At 49.7% G+C, this 17,663-nt stretch overlaps 1 protein-coding gene across 2 annotated transcripts in view; it reads right to left on the bottom strand.

The window, feature by feature from the left end:
- Positions 1-1,288: 1,288 nt before the first annotated feature.
- Positions 1,289-17,663, bottom strand: part of LOC144676983 (uncharacterized) — a 44,697-nt gene continuing 28,322 nt past the window's right edge. Inside the window, exons 10-17 of one of the 2 annotated variants that reach the window (XM_078537248.1) lie at positions 13,475-13,573; positions 10,384-10,577; positions 8,900-9,074; positions 8,017-8,173; positions 7,078-7,231; positions 5,326-5,437; positions 5,097-5,175; positions 1,289-3,339 (exon numbers count right to left, since the gene is read on the bottom strand). In XM_078537248.1, coding sequence (XP_078393374.1) covers positions 3,195-3,339; positions 5,097-5,175; positions 5,326-5,437; positions 7,078-7,231; positions 8,017-8,173; positions 8,900-9,074; positions 10,384-10,577; positions 13,475-13,573 — 1,115 coding nt within the window. In that variant the 3' untranslated portion in view covers positions 1,289-3,194. The remainder of the gene's footprint in view (positions 3,340-5,096; positions 5,176-5,325; positions 5,438-7,077; positions 7,232-8,016; positions 8,174-8,899; positions 9,075-10,383; positions 10,578-13,474; positions 13,574-17,663) is intronic. The other variant, XM_078537249.1, reaches the window with a different exon arrangement.

Raw genomic sequence — 17,663 nt, 5'->3', positions numbered from 1 at the left:
GAGAGCGAGGGCAGGCGAAAGGGGGAGAGCGAGGGCAGGCGAAAGGGGGAGAGCGAGGGCAGGCGAAAGGGGGAGAGCGAGGGCAGGCGAAAGGGGGAGAGCGAGGGCAGGCGAAAGGGGGAGAGCGAGGGCAGGCGAAAGGGGGAGAGCGAGGGCAGGCGAAAGGGGGAGAGCGAGGGCAGGCGAAAGGGGGAGAGCGAGGGCAGGCGAAAGGGGGAGAGCGAGGGCAGGCGAAAGGGGGAGAGCGAGGGCAGGCGAAAGGGGGAGAGCGAGAGCAGGCGAAAGGGGGAGAGCGAGAGCAGGCGAACGGGGGAGAGCGAGAGCAGGCGAAGGGGGAGAGCGAGAGCAGGCGAAGGGGGAGAGCGAGAGCAGGCGAAGGGGGAGAGAGAGAGCAGGCGAAGGGGGAGAGAGAGAGCAGGCGAAGGGGGAGAGAGAGAGCAGGCGAAGGGGGAGAGAGAGAGCAGGCGGGGGAGAGAGAGAGCAGGCGGGGGAGAGAGAGAGCAGGCGGGGGAGAGAGAGAGCAGGCGGGGGGAGAGAGAGCAGGCGGGGGGAGAGAGAGCACGCGGGGGAGAGAGAGAGCACGCGGGGGAGAGAGAGAGCACGCGGGGGAGAGAGAGAGCACGCGGGGGAGAGAGAGAGCACGCGGGGGAGAGAGAGAGCACGCGGGGGAGAGAGAGAGCACGCGGGGGAGAGAGAGAGCACGCGGGGGAGAGAGAGAGCACGCGGGGGAGAGAGAGAGCACGCGGGGGAGAGAGAGAGCACGCGGGGGAGAGAGAGAGCACGCGGGGGAGAGAGAGAGCACGCGGGGGAGAGAGAGAGCACGCGGGGGAGAGAGAGAGCACGCGGGGGAGAGAGAGAGCACGCGGGGGAGAGAGAGAGCACGCGGGGGAGAGAGAGAGCACGCGGGGGAGAGAGAGAGCACGCGGGAGAGAGAGAAAGCACACGAGACTGAGAGCCATAAAGGGGAGAGGCAGAGAGAGAAGCACTCACGTGCATGTGGGTAAGAGACCGAGACTGTGCGCAAGACTGTAAGAAAGAGAGAGAGAGATAGAGGGGGAACGAGACCAAAAGAGAGAGAACATGTGAGACCGAGGGAGAGCGAGAGCCCGAGACCCAGAGAAAGAGAGAGTGAGACTGAGTGCATGGGACAGAGAGTGTCAGATGAACATAATACTGAGCCTCTGCCATATTCTACATACATTGTACAGAAAGACCATGAACTGCAGTCTGGCTGAGATAGGAGATTCTCCCTGTCCTAAGATCAAATACAATAAATAATCACACTCAGCAGGTTCCAGTCAGCCTTTAGTAATGAAACATTTCTCTTTCAAAAACACTCACTGTCCAAATCAATGGGATCACAGTTCGAGGCAGATCAGTGAAGTAACCGTTGTACAAATATCAAGCAGCCTCTCCCTCCACATCTGGCCCAATTTTAACTGTGCTGGGGGAGGAAGGAGGTGGGGAAACAGACCCAGTCACAGGGACTTCCTCAACAATGGGAATCAACCCTGTGATCCTGAACTTAACACATGCCCAGAAACCAGGTGGAGAATAAAAATTCAGAGATGGTGGGTATCTGAGACGGGTGTTGGTGAAGCCAAGAATACCTGATCGGAAATAGAGAGGATCAGTGTCCAATTATCCCAGGACAGGTACAGCTCAGGGTTAGATACAGAGTAAAGCTCCCTCCACACTGTCCCCATCAAACACTCCCAGGGCAGGTACAGCACGGGGTTAGATACAGAGTAAAGCTCCCTCTACACTGTCCCCATCAAACACTCCCAGGACAGGTACAGCACGGGGTTAGATACAGAGTAAAGCTCCCTCTACACTGTCCCCATCAAACACTCCCAGGACAGGTACAGCCCGGGGTTAGATACAGAGTAAAGCTCCCTCTACACTGTCCCCATCAAACACTCCCAGGACAGGTACAGCACGAAGTTAGATACAGAGTAAAGCTCCCTCTACACTGTCCCCATCAAACACTCCCAGGACAGGTACAGCACGGGGTTAGATACAGAGTAAAGCTCCCTCTACACTGTCCCCATCAAACACTCCCAGGACAGGTACAGCACAGGGTTAGATACAGAGTAAAGCTGCCTCTACACTGTCCCCATCAAACACTCCCAGGACAGGTACAGCACGGGGTTAGATACAGAGTAAAGCTCCCTCTACACTGTCCCCATCAAACACTCATAGGACAGGTACAGCATGGGGTTAGATACAGAGTAAAGCTCCCTCTACACCGTCCCCATCAAACACTCATAGGACAGGTACAGCACGGGGTTAGATACAGAGTAAAGCTCCCTCTACACCGTCCCCATCAAACACTCCCAGGGCAGGTACAGCATGGGGTTAGATACAGAGTAAAGCTCCCTCTGCACTGTCCCCATCAAACACTCCCAGGACAGGTACAGCACGGGGTTAGATACAGAGTAAAGCTCCCTCCACACTGTCCCCACCAAACACTCCCAGGACTGGTACAGCATGGGGTTAGATACAGAGTAAAGCTCCCTCTACACTGTCCCCATCAAACACTCCCAGGACAGGTACAGCACAGGGTTGGGTATAGACTCTGTATTCAAGTGGTCAGTCAGCGGTTAGGGCTGATCGCAGATATTAATATAAAAGCAAAGAACTGCAGATGCTGGAAATCCAAAACAAAACCAAAAACAGAAATACCTGGAAAAACTCAGCAGGTCTGGCAGCATCGGTGGAGAAGAGCACAGTTGACGTTTCGAGTCCTCATGACCCTTCAACAGAACTAAGTTAAAAAAAAAACTTATTTAGTTCTGTTGAAGGGTCATGAGGACTCGAAACGTCAACTGTGCTCTTCTCCACCGATGCTGCCAGACCTGCTGAGTTTTTCCAGGTATTTCTGTTTTTGTTTTTGATCGCAGATACTGTCTGGGTCTGAAATGATAGGTGGGGAGGGAGGAAGGAAGAGAGAGGAGGGGGGAAACAGCAAAAGGGGAAGTGCAGCAATCAGTGTGTCTGGATGAAGATCAGGCTGAATGTCGGACGAGTTCTTTTCCATTTACAATCTACAAGCGTTCAGAACTGAATCCCCTCCCTCCTGATATCCATTTTCATCTGACTATGGGGGTGGGGTAGTGGGCCGAGGAATTTTCAATCCCTTCCTCCAACCTGCCGTTCAATCCTCAGCCGCCATCTCCTCGTCAGAGACCTGTTCAGGGGAGAGCGTGTGCAGGTTGTTGACACGGATGCTGGTTATACCAGGGCAGGTCACCATCAGGGTGCTGATCTCGGTCAGTGTCACCCCTGTCCCATCCAGGTTCAGCTGGTTCACCTTGGTCTGGCTGAGTTGCCTCAGGCCTGGAAAGCAGAGCACACACAAAGTCAGGGGTCAGCTCGGTCTCCGAAGATTCACAAACCCCACCTTCAGGTCACTCTAAGTTGAGTTGCATAAGGTGCAACTTGTGCAGCATTACATAGAAATGGCCATAAGAAACAGGCTGCATAACACCATCAGCTCTCCACACGGGCAGGATGCTAAACCCATGTGTCTGCCTTGTTCCTGCATCTCTTTATCTTCAATCACCATTGTAACCTGCTCTTCAATGATCTCTGCCTCCATCGCTAACTCTGGCAATGAACCCCTCATAATCCTTTATGGAAAAAAAAATTCCACCTACTCCTCATTCTAAATCTCTTTCATCTAATCTTGTTCCCAATCAGTCAGTCACTGGAAAGTCGGGTTCTGTCAACCCTGTTCCTATCCCCTTGTCGTTTTAAATATCTCTATCACGTTATTCCTTAACCTCCCTTTGTTCCAATAAAACCACCGCCCCTCCCATTGCCACCCTCAATATTTTTCAAGTCTTTTGATTTTCTCAGAGCAGACAGCATCCTGGTCTCAATGTTATTTCTGGAGTGCGGAACTCAAACCTGCACCCAGTGCCCCAAACTGCTCACCCCAATCCCCATTCAGGCTCCTTCCCAGCACTCAGGCTCACTGGGGATAATCCGACTCCAGGAGTCGGCCAAAATTCCATCAACCAAAGCTACTTCTGGCTTCGCACCGGGAGAGAGAGAGAGTCTCCTTACAGAGGAAAGATACAGGGACAACATGGGATCCCCACCACACAAACGCACCTATTCAAAGAGACAGCCACATTCAGGCTAAAAACATCTGTCAGATTTATTTATGCGTTGGTGAACAATTAGAATAGACAATACAGGATGAAATTGGAGAAATACGAGTTGATCAGCGTAGATTTATAAAAGGCAAGTCTTACTTGATAAACCATGGAATTATTAGAGGAATTAACAGTGAGGGAATATGGTGTGGATAATTTATTTGGATTTCTAAAAAGCATGTGAAAAGGTAGCCTAGAAGAAACTTCAAATCACATGGAATAGGAACTTAGAGGACTAGAGGGTGTTTCCTCTTGTGGGAAAATCCAGAACTAGGGGTCACTGTTTAAAAATAAGAGGTCTCCCATTTTAAGATGGGGATGATGAGAACGTTTTTTCTCTGAGGGTCGTCTTTCAAACTCTCTTCCTCAGAAGGCAACGGAAGCAAAGTCTTTGACTATTTTTAAGGCAGGGCTAGACAGATTCTTGGTAAACAAGGGAGGGGTGGTAGGTTATCGTGGGTAGGCGGGAATGCAGGGTTGAGGTTACAATCAAACCAGCCATGATCTTATTGAACAGCGGAGCAGGCTCGAGAGGCCTGCTCCTGCTCCCAATCCATATGTTCAGATGTAGGAATGACTGGATGAAGTGGACCAACGTCAATCTAGTTCACCTTCTATCACCCTGACAGTCACGTGATACAATAATGGAGTTATTGACCAACCACAATGATCAATCTCTATCGATGAATCTACAACAGACCCAGACACGAGGGGAGGAAAACTCCCAGTGGGGGAGTAGGGTCAAAGTTACCTGTTCCTCCTGAGCACACTCCATACCCAGCAAAAGCCACCTTTCCAATCACTCTCATGGTATTTTCGAAGGCAAATCTATTTAATTTGGTTTGGAGTGAATCGATAATAGCTCCTTCCACCCTCTCCCTGGGAATCCTTTTCCATAGATTGGCAACTCACTCACTGAAATCGAGTTCCTACAAGTTAGTTTTGGATTGGCCCTGTTCAAGCTCAGGCTGTCTCCTCTCGTTCTCCTGTTCTGGGCAAGCCCTGGCGTGGCCTGAATGCAAAAGTCACTGGTCAGCTGATGAGGCCAGGCGCTAGAAGAAGGTTTCAGTTATCCAGCAGCAGCAGCCTTTGCAGTGGGCGGGGGGAGCGGGGGAGGGGGGTGTGGGGGAGGGGGGAGGGGGGTCAGGTTAGGGTGAAGTACCTCGATCGGTGATGCGAGTCCGACTCAAGTTCAATTTGACCAGTTGTTTGCAGTGCAGCAGTCCCTGTGTCACCACAGTGTCACCGACACGCGTCGATGCAAGGCTCAAGACCTGCCATTGAAGGTGTTAAAAAGCGGCAGCGTTAGTCACCCGGTCCCAGCAATAAAAGAACCTGAGCACCCTGCCCCCTCCCCTCCCCCTGCTAGACCAGAGTCAAGTCCCCCAACCCCCGGGAGGAGGTACAGACGCTTAAAGTTGACCAGATTCTGGTCCATGGGTCACGTGAGGTCAGTAATGGAACAGGAGCAGTTTGCGATTACATTGACTGTACAGCGGCACAGACAGGTCAATAGGGCCACCTGCTCCGTGCTCCACACAAACCTCCTCTAACTTTACATCGCCTATCAATATCATCTTCTATTCCTTTCTCCCTCCCGTGTTTATCCAGCTTCCCCCTTAAATGTATCTATGCAATTCACCTCAAACACTCCCCTATGGTAGTGAGTTCCACATTCTCACCACTCTCTGCTGAGTGTTTCTCCTGAATTCCCGAACAAATTTATTTGTGACTATCTTACATTGTTGACCCCTAGTTCTGGTCTCCCCCACAAGTGGATACATCTTCTCTACGTTTACCCTCTCACACCCTTTCATAAATTTAAACCCCTCTATCAGGTCACCCCCTCAGTCTTCCTGATTCTAGAGAAAAGATCCCTTAGCCTGTTAGTCTTTCCTGATTGTTAAACCCTCTCAGTTATGGCAATATCCTTGAAAAATATTCATCCCCCATTCACTCCCCTTGCCCCATCTTGCACAAAATCTCTCAGGAAATGCCCTCAAAATGACCACCAGAGGTTGCAAGAGAGCAACAGGATCCAGTGGTACCCCCTCCTCCTCCTCAGTCCAAATCCTCCCAGCTATCCCCTCCCCCACACCCTCTCCCCCACAACCCCCAGCTATCCCCTCCCCAACACCCTCTCCCCCCACAACCCCCAGCCATCCCCTCCCCCACACCCTCTCCCCCCACAACCCCCAGCTATCCCCTTCCCCACACCCTCTCCCCCCACAACCCCCAGCCATCCCCTGCCCCACATCCCCTCCCCCCACAACCCCCAGCCATCCCCTCCCCCACACCCTCTCCCCCCACAAGCTTCAGCCATCCCCTTCCCCACATCCCCTCCCCTCACAACCCCCAGCTATCCCCGCCCCCATACCACACAGCCCCCAGCTATTTACTCCCCCTTACCCCTAACTATCCCCTCTCCATACCCCCAGCTATCCCCTCACCATACCCTCCCCCACATCTCCCCAGCTAAACTTCCTCCCTTCCCTCCTCCTCCCTTCCCCACATCCCCTCCCTTTTCCTTGCCCAGCTTTTCCTTCCTCCACTCCCCCTTCCCTCACCTCCCCCACTGCCTCCCCATCCCCCAACCTACCTCTGCCCCCAACTCCCACCCTCTCCCCTTACCCTTGCATAGCCACTCCTCAATCCCACTGCATTCCCTCCCCGCTGCATATCACATCTGTAACTGCGACCATGAGATTGTCACTGCTTGTTGCAAAACCCATCAGGTTCACTACACGTGACTCCAGGCCCACGGTAATGCAGTTGCCTGTGAACTATCCTCTGATTGGCCTAACAAACCACACAGTTGCGTCAGAGTAACTGAGTTGGGTAACATCAGCCTGGCCAGTTTCCTCACTATTTCCTCACCCAGCGACAGTGTCTATGTGTCAGCTCTGTCCCAGACCTGTAAATGAGGCAGATTCCTGATACACTGAGCCACTCCCTTGCTGCTGACGTTGGTGCGGTCCAGGCAAAGCTCCTCGAGATTCTTCAGGTGCTGCAGGTGAACTAACCCAGCGTCTGTCATGAGGGTGTTGCTCAGGGAAAGCTTGGTCAGCCTATACAAACAGAGGCAGCCATTACCGAGCTGTCTGACCGGAACACAAAGCAGCAAACATTTAAAAAAAAGGAAGGAACACATACACACACAGAACTGTAGACTCACCGCACACAGACCCGCCACACACACTTATATACTCGGACGTGCATACTCGCCACATACAAATATCACACACACACACACGAGTATACACAAGTTACACAAACACACACATGCTGTATAGACAGGTGGTGTGGACGCACGCACAGCATGACAACGTGCAAACTCCCTGCGCACAAACACACACTCCCCGCGCACAATTGTGCACAAGCGCAACATGCGTGTTGACACTGCCCCTATTCCAGCAGCCAACATAACCTAGTGATCAGAATGGTCAAGGTGGTACACTGTTAGGATTAAGGTCGAGGGGTCACTTGATGGTGATCAGAGGCAAGGTCCTACACTGTGACCAATCAATTCCTCGACACTGTCAAGACAGACGCATGATTGGTCAGTTCCTTGATACAGGACAAACCCATGGCCGGTCAGTTCAGCTCTCTCAGTATGGGTCCTGGTTCATCCACACCATACTGTGTGCCTCAGTACAACCCTGAGCCATGGATTTCTCCACTTGACCTAGCCCAGCGTCTCAAGGTAGAATGTGCTAGCATCGCTCAGCACCTGTCCCAAGGTTCAAAACCTTCTGGCCCACACATGCACTGTTCTGATCGGGCGCCACATTCACAGCTTAGTTCGTGCAGCTGGTTTGAGGGAGGGTTGAAGAATAAGCAGATAAAGAGTTACCGTAGCAATCTGGCAAGGTGGCTGATGCCTTGGTCTGTGACCTGTGTATAGTCGGTGAGGTCAAGCTCGATCAGTCTCTCCAGGCGAGACAAGAAGTGGAGTCCAGAATCGCTCACTGTGTGCCTGTCCGGGAGCTTGAGGTGAGTGAGATTGAGACCTGCAGCAGGAGATGGAAACGGCGTGAGTGTCCTCTCTACATAATCCACTCGCTTCATTAATAAACATGGTAACAGTGCAGCATGGGTGTGAAAATTTAATTTAGTTCAAGAAACACCCAGCACAACAGTTAGAAACACATCTATGCTCAGCCTGCATGTAGACATACTATAAAATACAGAGTAAAGCTCTTTCTACGCTATCCCCATCAAACACTCCCAGGACAGGTACAGCACGGGGTTAGATACAGAGTAAAGCTCCCTCTACACTGTCCCCATCAAACACTCCCAGGGCAGGTACAGCACAAAGTTAGATACAGAGTGAATCTCCCTCTACACTGTCCCCATCAAACACTCCCAGGACAGGTACAGCACGGGGTTAGATACAGAGTAAAGCTCCCTCTACACTGTCCCCATCAAACACTCCCAGGACAGGTACAGCACGGGGTTAAATACAGAGTAAAGCTCCTTCTACACTGTCCCCATCAAACACTCCCAGGACAGGTACAGCACGGGGTTAGATACAGAGTAAAGCTCCCTCTACACTGTCCCCATCAAACACTCCCAGGACAGGTACAGCACGGGGTTAAATACAGAGTAAGGTTGTGTGAATGGGCCAGTTCTAAGTGGGTTGAGAATGTCCTGATGTTGGAATGTGTAAAGCCAGAGGAGAGTGCAGGGCCTGCCACTGCTCATTTGGATCTCGGTTGAGTGTATCACTACCAGACCTGAGATAATCTTCAGTGTAACATCTCCGCTGAGTGAGTGCAGTCCGTACACACTGAGTGAGGACAGAGTGGGATGGGAGCTCAGTGTCTGAAGTGAGCTCTCTGTGATATTGTTGTTGTCCAAGTGGAGGGTCTGTAGAGCTGGCAGGTCCTTCAGCGCCGAGACATCACACACCTGGAGGTGGAGAGAGAGAGAGAATGAAAACAGGAGCAACCAAGACTGAACACACACATATTAACACTCCCCCCCAGCCCCCAAACACACACACACGTTAATGCTCCCTCCCAATACAACACATACACTCAGTAAGACAAACTCACGCATTAACACTGCCCCAACACACACACACACCCAGACACACACGTTAATGCTCACCCCCCAATACAATACACACGTGCATTAACGCTGCCCCAACACACACACACACCCCCAGACACACACGTTAATGCTCACCCCCCAATACAATACACACACTGCCCCCAACACACACACAATTTTAACATGCAGTATTTAACAGTTCACCCACACACATATCTACATTATTTAACATGTCCGTGTGTTTGCACAAACATTGTATACATATTACATGGAATCTTCAACACTTCCACACACACACTTGCATTCATGTAGCACCTTTAACATAGAAAAATATCCTAAGGTGCTTCACAGGAACATTATAAAACAAAATGAGACCAGACTATATAAGGTGATGTTAGGACAGGCGGCCAAAAGCTTGGTCAACCAGGTCAGTTTTAAACAGTGTCTTAAAGGAGGAGAGAGGGATGTAAAGGTTCAAGGAGAGGATTCTAGAGCTTGGGGCCCAGGCAGCTGAAGGCACGGCACCAATGGTGGAGCGGTTAAAATCTGGAATGCTCAAGATGTCAGAATTGGTACAGTGCAGAGATCCTGGAGGTTACAGTGATAGGGAGGGGTGAGTGAGGCTTAAACCCACTCACACAAGTTTCACCTCCAACCCCCATGCCAAGCTCCTGATGGTGCTCCCTGCTGCCTCTCTGGGTGCCAGTTTACTGATCATAATCCTGCCTATTCCCCAGTGAGACAGACAGACAGACAGAGCCAGGAGACTGTGTTAGGAGTCGGGGAACCCAGACTCTCCTCACTCACTTATCCAGCAGACAGCACAGGATAACGATCAGGAGTGAATAGTATCTGCTCACCCACTTCTGAACTGAGGCCCCATGAAGGGTCTGTGAAACGTGGACATCAGTGAAGCACTTCTTCACACAAAGGGGAGTGGAAATCTGGAACTCACTCCCCCAAAAAGCTGTTGAGGCTGGGGGTCAACTGAAAATGTCAAGACTGAGGTTGATAGATTTTTGTTAGGTAAGGGGATTAAGGGTTACGGAGAAATGGAGGGTAAATGGAAGTTAAGACACAGGTCAGAACAAACTCGTCTTGTTGCGATAATCATCCTCTGGTGAGTGTCGTCACAGTTCAGGATCGTTTCCGATGACTCACTGACCTTGGTTTGTTTGATGCTCAGAAGCCGGAGCTGGGGAACAGTTCCGGGTAAGACTGTCAGCATTCCCTCAGTGATGCCTGTCTGGTTCAGGCTGAGGTGAACAAGTGATGTCGGAGCACACGCCAGGTAATCTGTCATTCCTGAGTCGCTTACTTTGGTCTGGTCCAAGATCAGGTGAGAAAGAGAATTCAAACCTTAAAGAGAGACAAATCCAGAACAAACTTTGGGGAATGAAACAGACACTCAAACACTGTGGATCGTGTGAATATCTCAATGAAACAGACACTCAAACACTGTGGACCGTGTGAATATCTCAATGAAACAGACACTCAAACACTGTGGATTGTGTGAATATTTCAATGAAACAGACACTCAAACACTATGGACCGTGTGAATATCTCAATGAAATAGACACTCAAACACTGTGGATTGTGTGAATATCTCAATGAAACAGACACTCAAACACTGTGGATTGTGTGAATATCTCAATGAAATAGACACTCAAACACTGTGGATTGTGTGAATATCTCAATGAAACAGACACTCAAACACTGTGGATTGTGTGAATATCTCAATGAAACAGACACTCAAACACTGTGGATTGTGTGAATATCTCATGAACCAAGGAAGTGACATCAATTCCAAACTCCACCATTAACTAACCTGCTCTTTTAAACCTTACATCAGTTTCTAAAGCTTTCTTCAACCTCATCCAATCCCCTGCTACACACTCAGTACATCCAACCACTCATTCAATCCCCTGCTACACACTCAGTACATCCAACCACTCATTCAATCCCTTACTAAACACTCAGTACATCCAACCACTCATCCAATCCCCTGCTACATACTCAGTACATCCAGTCTATCAAAGGGAGAGTTACCCAGAGCAGAGGCAGAGGACCAGTGTCGAGAGGGAGAGTTACCCAGAGCAGACAGAGGATGAGTGTAGAGTGACAGAGTTACCCAGAGCAGAGACAGAGGACCAGTGTCGAGAGGGAGAGTTACCCAGAGCAGACAGAGGATGAGTGTAGAGAGACAGAGTTACCCAGAGCAGAGACAGAGGACCAGTGTCCATAGGGAGAGTTACCCAGAGCAGAGACATGAAGCATCATTATGGAAAAGGATAAAGATAGAACAGGAGTGAAAGTTCTACATTGAGGGAAGATAAATGTTACGAAGCTGAGAGGTGAGCTGGCGAGAGTGGATTGGATACAGCGATTAGAAGGAGAAACTGTCCTTTCAGTGAGAGGCATTCAAAGGTGAGATTCTACAGGGACAGTGTAGACATGTCCCCACAAAGAAAAAGGCTTGTACTGCCAAATCTAGAGCCCCCGGTTATCCAGAAATATACAGGGAAAGATAAAGCAGAAAAAGAAAGCTTAGGACAGTCACAAAAGACATAGGCGAGGTCCCAGAGGATGGGAGGTCTGCGAGCATTGTACCATTATTTTAAAAGAATGCTAGGAATAGGCCAGAAAGAGGCTGGTCAGTCCGACTTGAGTGGTGGGAAAATTACTGGGAACAATTCTGAGAGGCAGGATAAGCCGTCACTCAGAAAAACAGGGGTTGATCAGGGACAGTCAGCATGGTTTTGTTAGGGGAAGATCGTGTCTTAGTAACTTAATAGAATATTTTGAGGAAGTAACAAGGAGGATTGATGAGGGTAGTGCAGTGGATGTTATCTACATGGATTTCAGTAAGGCATCTGACAGGGTCCCACATGGCAGACTGGTCAGGAAAGTGAGATCCCATGGGATACAGGGGAAGGATCTAAAATTGGCTCAGCGACAGGAAACAAAGGGTAATGGTCGATGGATGGATTTGCGAATGGAAAGCGGTTTCCAATGGTGATCCACAGGGCTCAGTGTTGGGGCCCTTGCTGTTTGTTGTATATATTAATGATTTAGACTTAAATGTGGGAGGCATGATTGGGAAATATGCATATGACACAAAAATTGGCCGCGTAGTTGATAGTGAAGAGGATAGCTATCGATTCCAGAACAATATCAAAGGTTTGGTTGAGTGGGCGGAGAAGTAGCAAATGAAATTTAACCTGGAAAAGTGGGAGGTGATGCATTTGGGGAGAGCAAAGGAATGCTCAATAAACGCAAAGTTATTGAGAGGGGTTGAGGAAGTGAGAAACCTTGGAGTGAATGTCCACAGGTCCCTGAAGGTAGCAGGACAGGTGGATAAGGTGGTGAAGAAAGCAAATGGAATTCTTTCCTTTATTGGGCATGGTATTGAATACAAAAGCAGGGATGTAATGATGGAACTGTATAAAATGCTGGTTAGGCCACAGCTGGAATTTTGTGTACAGTTCTGGTCACCACATTACAGGAAGGACAGAATTACTCTGGAGAGAGACAGAGGAGATTGACAAGAATGTTGCCAGGGCTGTAAAACCGCAGCTATGAGGAGAGATTGGATAGGCTGGTGTTGTTTTCCTTAGAACAGGGGAGACTAAGGGGTGACCTCATTGAGGTATACAAAATTATGAGGGACCTAGATAGGGTAGACAGGAAAGACCTGTTTCCCCTAGCTGAGGGGTCCATTACCAAGGGGCACAGATTTAAGGTGATTGGCAGAAGAATTAGAGGGGACGAGGCTGAGACTGAAACACTCAACTCATTTAAAAAGTAGCCAGATCTGCATCTGAGGCGCTGTAACCGGCAAGGCCACAGACCAGGCACTGGAAAGTGGGATTAAAACGAGCGGCTAGTTTCTTTGTTCCCTTTTCGGTTCTGCATTTTAACTTTTCCATGGTTAAACTGGAACCATTCCAACACTGTGCGTGCCCCCAGATGGTATCCTTCCCCACATCACTCCCTCAGCCTCCCTGGACAACCCGTTTGCTCATCACTTACTGCATCTCCTCCCCCATCCCACACCAATGTCACAACACACTCAGCGACCCCCCCCACCCCCATCTCGTTCACATTCCCGAACCTCCACTGGGTGTTGACATCCCGACAACTCCCCCACCCCCCCCCCCCCCCCACCCCCCACAACCCATAGAACTGAAACCCGGAGTGTAACTATTAGCTGATAAAGCACATTCCTTCAGGGTTGGTGAGAATTCAAGACTGACCTTTGACGCTGCGCAGACAGTGATCGGTGAGTTTCACACAGGCCGCAAGGTTCAGGTGTTGCAGCCTCTGCAGGTTAGACACAACTTCCAGCCCAGAATCTACAGCAGGAGAAAGAGACAGAGTGAGAGAGGGAAGGAGGGAGGGAGGGGGGAGACGAGGGAGGGAGGGAGGGAGGGGGCAGACGAGGGGGTGAGAGGCAAGGGGGGAGCGAGGGGGGGGAGCGTCAGTACTGAGGGAGTGCTACACTGTCACAGGATCAGTACTGAGGGAGTGCTGCACTGTTGGAGCGTCAGTACTGAGGGAGTGCTGCACTGTTGGAGCGTCAGTACTGAGGGAGTGCTGCACTGTTGGAGCGTCAGTACTGAGGGAGTGCTGCACTGTTGGAGCGTCAGTACTGAGGGAGTGCTGCACTGTTGGAGCGTCAGTACTGAGGGAGTGCTGCACTGTCGGAGGGTCAATACTGAGGGAGTGCTGCACTGTCGGAGAGTCAGTACTGAGAGAGTGCTACACTGTTGGAGCGTCAGTACTGAGGGAGTGCTGCACTGTCGGAGGGTCAATACTGAGGGAGTGCTGCACTGTTGGAGAGTCAGTACTGAGAGAGTGCTACACTGTTGGAGCGTCAGTACTGAGGGAGTGCTGCACTGTCGGAGGGTCAATACTGAGGGAGTGCTGCACTGTTGGAGCGTCAGTACTGAGGGTGTGCAGCACTGTCAGAGGATCAGTACTGGGAGTGTGCAGCACTGTCAGAGGGTCAGTACTGGGGGTGTGCAGCACTGTCAGAGGGTCAGTACTGAGGGAGTGCTACATGGTTGATGGTTCTGACCTTCAGACAAAATAGTAAACCAAGGGCCTCTCAGTTGGCTGTAAATGGTCCCATTTTGGTACTGGGATTCTCCCCGGGGTCCTGGTCAATGTTTATCCCTCAGTTAACATCACTGAAAACAGGACATTATCACATTGCTGTTTGTGGGAGAATGATGTGCACAAATACTAATCTTTCTGTCTTCCTCCTTTCCCAATCTTAAATTCCGCTTCCTGCTGCTGTATATTTCCATCTGCCCCAACTTCTCGTTCCCACACACAAGTCCATGTTTGCCCTGATAGTGTCAGGCTGTGGAGCCACAGAGTATCACAGGCCAGCTCACTGGTGCCCTCACATACCTGGGACCTCTCCCACATCCAGAGACACGCGCTGCCTATTATAGCCTCCTCCCCTCCATCAATGACCCAGCAGTGAGTTGATTCAGTGAAGCAATCAGAGAATCTCATGCACTGTATCAGAATAGGAATCGTTGGGGAAGCGCAGAACCTGACCTGCCTGGCAATGTGCAGGCTGTAACATCTCTACCAGTGGATAGGTGGCAGCAGCAAACACAGAGTCACTCTTCAATATGGCAAACCCAGGCAATTGCAGGGACTTCTTGGGCAAGAGAATCGGTGTCACAACAGCAGGGGAAGCTGACCTCCAGGGAGAGGGCTTTAATATCTGCAATATTACACCTTAGTCTGAAGGAATGATAGTGAGAGCGCTTTACTTTTAATCGTGCTATACCTACCCTGGGAGTGTTTGACAGGGGCAGTGTAGAGGGAGTTTTACTCTGCATCTAACCCCGTGCTATACCTGTCCTGGGAGTGTTTGATGGGGGCAGTGTAGAGGGAGCTTTACTCTGTATCTAACCCCGGGCTGTACCTGTCCTGGGAGTGTTTGATGGGGACAGTGTAGAGGGAGCTTTACTCTGTATCTAACCCCGTGCTGTACATGATCTGGGAGTGTTTGATGGGGACAGTGTAGAGGGAGCTTTACTCTGTATCTAACCCCGGGCTGCACCTGCCCTGGGAGTGTTTGATGTGATCGAGGGAGCTTTAATCTGTATCTAACTGTCAGGAAGATATAGTGTTGTTATTAGAATTTATTGTAAGATATCTAACCTCGTGCTGTACCTGCCCTGGGAGTGTTTGATAGGGACAATATAGATGGAACTTTACTCTGCATCTAACTCATGTGTTACTTCCCTAGTAATATGAAGTACTACACTACTCTACACCTTATTCCTTGACATTGGCTCCTGCTGTCTGATCCATGCCCACGAGATACATGTGTAATCTTACACACTTACTTCCAGTAGGCGTATATATCCAGACCTTGGAGTACAGGGAACAATTTCAAAATTTGCCGAGGATACAAGACATGGAGGCATTGGGAACTGTAAGGTGGACATAGCTGAACTTCAAAAGGACATAGACAAGTTGGTAGAATGGGGGGATAGGTGGCAGATGAAGCTCAATGCAGAAAAATGAGAGGTGATACATTTTCGCAGGACAAGCATGGACGGATATAAGGGTACAACTCTTAAGAGGATGCAAATAATCATCTAATTCCCTTTTGAAAGCCTCGATTGAATCTGCCTCCAACAGACTCTCAGGCAGTGCATTCCAGACCCTAACCACTCAATGTGTGAAAAAGTTATCTCTTGTATCACTTTTGCTACTTTTACCAATCGCTTTATTTCTGTACCCTCTGGTTCTCGATCCTTCCACCAATGGGAACAGTTTCTCTCTATCTACTCTGTCCAGGCCCCCCGTGATTTTGAATCCCTCTATCAAATCTCCTCTCATCCTTCTCTTCTCCAAGGAAACGAGTCCCGCCTTCTCCAACCTTACTTCATAACTGGAGTTTCTCATCACTAGAACCATTCTCCGTGAATCTATTCTGCGTCCTGTCCAATGCCTTCACATACTTCCTAAAATGTGGTGCCCGGAACTGGACGCAATACTCCAGCTGAGGATGAACTGCTGTCTTATACAACATAACCTCCTTGTTCTTGTACTCTATGACCCTATTAATAAAGTCCAGGATGCTGTATGTTTTATTAACCACTCTCTCAACCTGACCTGCCACCTTCAATGAGTTATACACCTATACATCCAGGTCTCTCTGCTCCTGCAGGGCCTTTAGAGTTGTACCCTTTATTTTATACTGTTGCTCCATGTCCTTCCTAACAAATGAGCCACTTCACACCTCCCTGCATTAGATTTCACCTGCCACTTGCCAGCCCGTTCCACCAGCCAGTCAAAGTTCCTCTTGTCGTCTATCACCATCCTCCTCACAGTTCACAACATTTCCAAGTTTTGTATCATCTACATATATGTTGAAATTCTGCCCTGCGTCCCCAAGTTTAGGTCATTAGTAAAGATTGTGAAGAGCAGTGATGTGAATAGCGACCCCCTGGGGGATCCCACCGTGCACCTGACCATCATGTGTGGGATAACTGTTCCCAATGGATCCACTGTAGGTCAGTGTAGGAGCTGACAGTGCTGCAGTGCGATGGTATTGTTCATAAAGCAGGAAGCACGGACCAGGAACTCGCAAATTTTGTGGGTTCAAATTCCACCACTGCAGTCTGAAAGTTTGAATACAATTGAACAAAATCTGGGAATTAAAAGCTGGGATAAAGTACCAGTGACCATGAAACTGTCCGATTGTCAGGAAAACCCAACTTGCTCACTAATGGTCCGTCTTAATTCATTCACGGGACGTGGGTGTCACTGGAAAGGCTGGCACTTAGTGCCTCTCCCCTGAGAAGGTGGCATTGAGCTACCTTCTCGAATATAACAAGAGTTGTTTGCTGGACAATTTCCAAGGGAGTAAGAGTCAACCCCATCGCTGTGGGTCTGGAGCCACATGTAGGCCAGACCAGGGTAAGGATGGCAGATTTCCTTCCCTAAAGGACATTAGTGAACCAGGTGGGGTTTTGCAACAATCGATGATAGTTTCATGGTCACCATTACTGAGGCTAGCTTTTAATTACGATTTTTAAAAATTAATTAAATTTGCCATGGTGGGATTTGAACCTGTGTCCTAGGGCGCATGTCTCCAGGGCATTAGTCCAGGCCTCTGAATTACTAGTCCAGTAACATTACCGCTATGTTAAGATGCCCCCTCTAAGGAAGGAAGGAAATCTGCCATTCTAACCTGGTCTGGCCTACATGCAACTCCAGACCCACAGCAACGTGGCTGACTCTGAACTGCCCTCTGAAATGGCCGAGCAAGACACTGAATTGTATCAAAGCTGCTTCAAAGAGAAGCTTCATCACCACGTTAGCAGCGCAACTACTGGGAATGGGTAATAATTACAGCTCTTGCCAATGATGACCCCCACCCCTAGAACAAAATGAAGTTACTATCAA

The sequence above is a fragment of the Cetorhinus maximus genome, unplaced genomic scaffold (assembly GCF_964194155.1).
Source record: "Cetorhinus maximus unplaced genomic scaffold, sCetMax3.hap1.1 HAP1_SCAFFOLD_2100, whole genome shotgun sequence".
In the NCBI taxonomy this organism is placed as follows: Eukaryota; Metazoa; Chordata; class Chondrichthyes; order Lamniformes; family Cetorhinidae; genus Cetorhinus; species Cetorhinus maximus.
This window is presented reverse-complemented; position numbering and strand designations above follow the sequence as displayed.